Raw genomic sequence first — 7,689 nt, 5'->3', positions numbered from 1 at the left:
AAAAATAAAATTAAAAAAAAATTAGCCAGTTATGGTGGTACGTGCCTGTAGTCCCAGCTACTCAGGATGCTGAGGCAGGAGAATCAGTTGAGCCCAGGAGTTAGAGGCTACAGTGAGCCGTAAAAACTTTTAGGCTCATGGTAAATCATTCAGTTTATGTAATAAGTATGAATATTGCTGGTCACAAAGAAAAGTGTTCTCTAAATGTTAAGACTTTCCCAAATGATGAGTGCAAAGTGCATTCATTAAGATAAGGAGAACACAACCTTTGTCTATTTTTTTCCTTAATTCAAGGATTCTGAATTATATATTTACACTAATAAAAATCAGTAATACTACATGGCCTAATTTTAACTGTCATTAATGGGCTATTAACCTTGAGCATTTTTCCACCTGTATATGTTAACACAGGCATTTTGCCTATATTCTGAATTTTCTTTAGGCTATTTGCATATAACACCATTGATCCATTAGGGTAAATGCTTTGCATCATATGGGCCACAGTTCAGCAGGATCCAGCATTGCATTTAGGACAAGAGCTGCTGACCTGGTTGCTCAGGGACCTGTACTCCACGGGTCTGGGTTCTTCTAAGTACTACTATTGTGTTGATTTTGTCACAAGGTGTGATAAAGGTGATAAGACTGGTTTGGGCATTCCTTAGGGCCCTAGTCCCTTTTTCCCCCACGGAAGGAACTGCTTTTAAATCTTGAGTTTTGGCAAAGCAATCTTTCTTAGGAATCCAACTATATTCCACACCACATTTATCTCTTCGGAGGAGCTTAAATCACTCTGTATAGTAATGTTCCCTCTAAAGTCTCTAAAGTTATTCAAATAGAACTATGTTGATTAAGTTGCAGATAAACTGGATGGAGATTCATAGTTTTATTACAAGGAGAAATGGTCATAAGAGATGGAATGAAATATACAAAAGTAATACAGAATATTACCTTGGGACAAAGAAGAACAGAGTACAAATGTACTGAGGTCAGGAATAAGCCAAGGGAGGAAAGATATAAAATAGTGCTTTGAAAAGTATAAAGAGCTAGAGAAATGCAAGATATTAAAGTCTGCATATTTTATATTCCCTACAGTTCAGGGTGCATGGAAGGCATGAAAAAAGTGTTAAATGTAAAAAGTAGGCAGCACTGGATACAAACAACCACGAAAGGAAAAGATTTTTGGGCCACCATCCATAAAGCAAAAATAGTTTAAAGGGCAACTGGGCTGTCCTGATTGGGAGGTGGTTCCCCTGCTGTACCAAACACACATCAGACTCTACTAGGAAGTGGTTCTGTCACGCCTAACTACACAACCCCACAGAGGAGTTAAGATGTTTTAAAGCAACATTGCAATACTGCCTAAAGGGTTAAAAATGGGAAGTAATACCTTACAGTGAGGAGGCACTCAAACACCTATTGATTAAGGATCTCCAGGGCATGCTTAGGTGTAGGCCACTTCTTAATCTTCTCTAGATCAGGCGATCTCAAGGAAGAAACACCTGGCATCTCTACTTTCCAGAGGTGATGTAGGAAGCCAAGCCAAATGGAGAAAGCCTGAAATAATAATAGCATATTTATGAGATATGATGTAGGCACGATTTTAATAGATGATTGGTATAGTAACACAAAAATACTTTAGCATAAAAAGGAAATGATTCCCCTGCTGTACTAAACACAGATCAGACACTACTAGGAAGTGGCTCTGTGACGCCTAACCACACAACCCCACAGAGAAGTTAAGATGTTTTAAAGCAATGTACAGCAGAGGAATCATAAAAGATTTCTGGGTGATGATGGGGATCATTCTAGGGACAAATTTGCTTCAGCTCATTAATCTGGTAACAATGGTGGCACTGTTCCTGCCATTTTGGCTCTATTAAATGTATTTATTAATAACACTAATATGTGTGTGTCCATTTGTGTATTGCTATCTTCCCAACTGCTGTCAATTCTGGAAGGTCAACAATTAGGAATTAAACTGATGATACAAGAATACAAAGACTTACAGTTTCCAAATCTGATTAAAATTTGTAAATTCTAAATTCTCTTTCACATACTGTTCCCCTGCCATCCTTCCTGGCTGGCTGACAAGTCAAAAGAGGCTCCTGTTTATTCCGCCAGCGCTGGGAATAGAGTCCAATGAGTTGTGCATTCAGGAGCCACACAGGAGGGGAATACAAGCCGTACATACAGAGAACCCATACACACAACCACATCCCCATTCATCTACTGGCAGAGGACACATACTACTTCATTATGAATCTCTCACTAGTATTCAAGAACCGGAAGATCTGTACAACTAGGAGGTGACGGCCACAACAAGGGAGTCACTGTTACTGTTTTCTTTTGTATGTCTTCTAATCATTGTCAGGCAAACTGTGTTACTTACACATTTTGTTCCTTGTGCTGGTTATTGAAGCATCATTTGTAAGCTTCAGAGCTACTCTACTCTGTGTTGTGGGGCCCGGACTCTGCAGACTGCCAGCTGATACTGCCCTGAGAAGAGTTAACAATTGTCTTTAACACACACACCATGCATATGCACACACACACACACCCCATGGATGCACACAGAAGCATGTGCCACACACACAAAACACACAAACATAGGCGCCATGCACACAGGCACCAGATACACTTAAACTGTCACTCAATGATATCAGAGTTTTTTTAACTTGGTTTTTAATTATGTACATAAATAGCAACATCAGAATGAGGAATTCTAAGGCTTGTACATTATCTCTAGGTGAAAAAATTTCAGATTAGTTTGCTTGTAGGATGGTATCACCCAAGATAACAGAGGCCTAGTACAGTTTTTCCTGAAGAAGAAAGCCTGTTTAATACATTCGATACTGACTTCTCTGCCATTTTTCTGTAGAAATATTGATTTACTGTATGGAGTTTCCAATGTTTACCTATAACTAAAGGAAAGAAAAGAAAAATGTAAGTAAATGGTGTCAGAAAAAATAAAAACAACTCTGAAACTTTACCTTTTGAAAATTCTTTAGATTTAAATAGAGAAGCCATATAAAATATTTACATTATCATTATATGACCATAAGAATCATAAGCCAGAGAAAACTAATTATTCCCATTTTATAGATGGTTAAACTAAAAATCAGAAAGGTTTTTTGTTCACTAATACTACATTCAGATTCTCAACTGGCTGTGTATCTGAGCATAATGAAACAGATGAATGGATGAATAAATAAAAAAGAAATGCCTAAGTGGCATAGCACACATCACATCTCTTCCCCTCTGAAGATCACACAACTATATTTCCAGCTATCTGCTGGAGAAGAGCATGATTATGTCACCCTCAGTCTAGTGTGTGTCTTCTCTCACATCATCCCTATCATTCTTTTCTGGAATGAAACACATATAAATTCACAGACACACCAAAGACAAACCAAGTCTTCTCCAGATTATTTTCCTAATATGTAATGAATAACTTAGCAATTAAGGTTTCTAAACATTTTAGAGGCCAGTGACTATTCATTTGATCTTTTAATATAACAAATTCTTAACCATGTAAATCACTAACTTTTCTATCTCAGTTTATTAATCTGTCTTTGGCTTCTCTAAGAATTTGATAGATTTACTGCACTGTTAAAAACCAAAAACTGGAAACAACCTATGTTAATAAGGAATAAGTAGACCATGGTAGTCCATATTAGGAAATCATTAAGCAACCAAAAAAGGAATGAGGTAGATCTATAAGCACCAACAGGGTAAGATGTACACAATATATTAAGTGAAAACAGCACATTAATTCATTCATTCAACATAGCTCAACATAATACCATGAAATATTCTTAACAAAAAATTGAATCTAAATCTGATTGAGCCTTCAGGTACAACTGTTTGTGGGAAATATAGAGAAGAAAGGAACCAAGAGATAAACAGAATGACACTAAATAGATGCATGCAGCCATAGCCAGAACATGGGAAATCCTTTTCTTTTTTCCCCCGCTCAATCCCTGCAGAACATGGGAAATTCTAATGGACAAATAAGACAGGCTTTTCAACAAACAAATGACAAGGGACAATGAGGGAGAGAGAACTATTACAGTTTAAAAGAGACTTAAGAGATCTATCAGTCAGCTGGGCGTGGTGGCTCACGCCTGTAATCCTAGCACTCTGGGAGGCCGAGGCGGGAGGATTGAGCTCAGGAGTTCAAGACCAGCCTGAGCAAGAGCGAGACCACGTCTCTACTAAAAAAAATAGAAAGAAATTATATGGACAACTAAAAATATATATAGAAAAAATTAGCCGGGCATGGTGGCGTGTGCCTGTAGTCTCAGCTACTGGGGAGGCTGAGGCAGAAGGATTGCTTGAGCCCAGGAGTTTGAGGTTGCTGTGAGCTAGGCTGATGCCGCGGCACTCTAGAACGGGCAACAGAGTGAGACTCTGTCTCAAAAAAAATAAAAAAAAAAAACGGGGGGGGGGATCTATCAGTCAAATACAACAAGCAGATCTTTTTTTTTTTTTTTCTGAGACAGAGTCTCACTCTGTTGCCCAGGCTAGAGTGAGTGCCGTGGCGTCAGCCTAGCTCACAGCAACCTCAAACTCCTGAGCTCAAGCGATCCTCCTGCCTCAGCCTCCCGAGTAGCTGGGACTACAGGCATGCGCCACCATGCCCGGCTAATTTTTTCTATATATATTTTTAGCTGTCCATATAATTTCTTTCTATTTTTAGTAGAGGTGGGGTCTCACTCTTGCTCAGGCTGGTCTCGAACTCCTGAGCTCAAACGATCCGCCCACCTCGGCCTCCCAGAGTGCTAGGATTACAGGCGTGAGCCACCGCGCCTGGCCAACAAGCAGATCTTGTTTGGATCCTGGTTCAAACAAACCAACTACAGAAAGTTACCAATGAGACAATCAGGGAAATATGTACATTGACTGGATATTAGACAATATTAAGGAATTAGCATTAATTTTATTAGGTGTGATAACAAAATTAAGATTGTGCCTTCATAAAGTTTTCTGTGTATTTGCAGAACAATATGAGGAATATGATCCCATTTTGTCAAAAAACCAAAGTATGCATGTATGTATGGAGATATATGTACATATGTGTGTGTGTGTGTGTGTGTGTGTGTATATATATATATATATATATATATATATATATAAAGTCTGAAATGGCTGGGCACAGTAGCTCATGCCTGTAATCCCAGAGCTTTGAGAGGCCAAGGAGGGAGCTTCAGGCCAGGAGTTTGAGATCAGCCTGGGCAAAATAGTGAGACCCCGTCGCTAAAAAAAAAAAAGAAGAAGAAGAAGAAACACAAAAGGCTGGAATGATATACCAAACTATTAACAAAAATTACCTCTGGGAAAGGAATAAAGAATAAGACAAGGCCGGGTGCGGTGGCTCACGCCTGTAATCCTAGCACTCTGGGAGGCCGAGGTGGGCGGATCGTTTGAGCTCAGGAGTTCGAGACCAGCCTGAGCAAGAGTGAGACCCCATCTCTACTAAAAATAGAAAGAAATTATATGGACAGCTAAAAATATATATAGAAAAAATTAGCCGGGCATGGTGGCGCATGCCTGTAGTCCCAGCTACTCGGGAGGCTGAGACAGGAGGATCGCTTGAGCTCAGGAGTTTGAGGTTGCTGTGAGCTAGGCTGACGCCACGGCACTCACTCTAGCCTGGGCAACAGAGTGAGACTCTGTCTCAAAAAAAAAAAAAAAAAAAAGAATAAGACAAGATTTTAAAATATTTATCTAAAAAAATTTTATTACAACCAACATGTATCACTTTTATAACTATACCTCCTCCAATAAAGATCTAAAAAAAAAAAAATGAAATCAAGGTTGTATATACAGCAAGCTGAACTCTGGTCCAGAATATCTTTGAAAACTGAAATGGATATTTACCTAGTTTCCCTTTATTTTGTCTCACTCATTGTCCCTGTAGAGAAATACAACCATATTCAATGTAAAGTCTCTAAAGGATATGTGTGGCTCTCTGGTTGTGCACCCTCCATCTGCCACCCCCAGTTCTAATGGCACATGCCATGCACATCTGGCCCCATTCCCCAGAGAAGCTGATTCTGGGATGGGGCCTAGGCTTCTGCCTTTTAACAAGCTCCCCCATAAGTTGTTTGTATCTGAGAACTACTAGCTTTGGGTTACCACATGAAGGGCTGTGAGGTAAAAGAGGAACTGGATTTCTTTTCTGTGACCACAGTGTAGGAGTCACAAGGAGACATATTTTTGCTTAGTAGAAAAACAGCTTCCTAAAAATCAGAACTGCCCAAAGATGGCTGCCCCATAGGGTGAGTTTCTTATCAGTGGTGGCATAAAAGGAGGAAGATATAGGGCTACAGGGGAGTCTGCTTGAGGCTGGGGGCTGGGCCAGATGACTTCTCTCAAATTCTAAGTTTATACAACTGAGTCCCTAAAAATATGAAGAAAGCTTGAGAAATAAAAACTTCAAACCCAGGGTTTTCATGAATTTTATACAGCAGCCATGATTTACAATAAATGTAACTGTATTTTTAAAAATTTTCTGATTATTAAATAATGTTCATATTCCTTGCAGAAAATTTTTGAAAATATAGAAAATATTTTAATTTTTTAAAAGATATGAAAGATACTTACATTTTCTGTTGTATCTCCTGGTCTTTATCCCCTCTAAAAATGTATCACACTACCTTTTTTTTCACTTAATAATTGTGCACATGTTCCCATGTAATTAAATATTGTTGAAACAGAATAATATTCCTCTTTATGGATATACCATAATTAAATCATTTTCCTATAGTTGAATATCTAGATTGTTTCCAAAATCAATATAATTACCAGGAAATCACAAGTGCTCTTATACAATTTTTATATATACACAAAATATTATCAATATAACTACTGTTTTTATATTTGGCAGGTGCTCAATGAGTAAATATTGAACAAATAAATAAAAATAAATGGTGATTTGAGCATAAGACCAGAAAAAAATCTCATTGATTTTCTGACTTCATCTGATATCTTAAATTGTTCTAGCCTCAGGTTATTCAATCTTTAAAGAAGAAATAATTACACCTAATAATAATTAAACAAGAAATTCCCTATGTCACTTAAGGTAATATCGCTACATAATCTTGAGCTTCTCTACAATAGTTATGCATTCAACAAATGTTTATTGAGTATTAGATGAATACAAGTATGCTTCCTATAATAAAGTGCTGTTTGGAAAAAAAAACTTAAGAAATAACAGTACTTTTTCATTGTTTGAAATAGATTTATAGACAAATCCCAACTGTCTGGTTCTAGCTTATCTAAAAAACCCAGGTACATCACTGGAACAAACACAAGTAAATAAATACGGCACTTTAGTCCAGAAATTAAAGATGGAATAAAATACGACCCTTCCTTATGTTGCCACATCAAGTTGAACTGCTGTAATTAATTAAATTAAATTAACTAAAGACAAGTCATTTCAGCTGGCACTAATAATGCTGAAAATAACCACAGTGTTTTCTTGTTCTTTACCTGATTAAAATGGGCAGAGCATGAAGTTTTCTACTTATTTCCAGGTGAATTCTTCACATTTCCTGGCTTGTAAAACAAAAGTAAGAGCTTTAATGCAGTTTGAAAAGACATAGTGAAACTCCTCAACATGTCTTCGGTATTTGGCTGAATACAAACATTAAATGTTATTATTTTGTCGAGGGATCAAGCCATTTT

At 37.6% G+C, this 7,689-nt stretch overlaps 1 protein-coding gene across 1 annotated transcript in view; it reads right to left on the bottom strand.

Moving 5' to 3' along the window:
* Positions 1 to 2,665: 2,665 nt before the first annotated feature.
* The window catches only part of APOO (apolipoprotein O), a 54,443-nt gene continuing 49,419 nt past the window's right edge, over positions 2,666 to 7,689 (bottom strand). The window contains exons 8-9 of the mRNA XM_069463636.1: positions 7,495 to 7,560; positions 2,666 to 2,921 (exon numbers count right to left, since the gene is read on the bottom strand). Coding sequence (XP_069319737.1) covers positions 7,525 to 7,560 — 36 coding nt within the window. The 3' untranslated portion in view covers positions 2,666 to 2,921; positions 7,495 to 7,524. The remainder of the gene's footprint in view (positions 2,922 to 7,494; positions 7,561 to 7,689) is intronic.

The sequence above is a fragment of the Eulemur rufifrons genome, chromosome 30, assembly GCF_041146395.1.
Source record: "Eulemur rufifrons isolate Redbay chromosome 30, OSU_ERuf_1, whole genome shotgun sequence".
NCBI lineage: Eukaryota > Metazoa > Chordata > Mammalia > Primates > Lemuridae > Eulemur > Eulemur rufifrons.
This window is presented reverse-complemented; position numbering and strand designations above follow the sequence as displayed.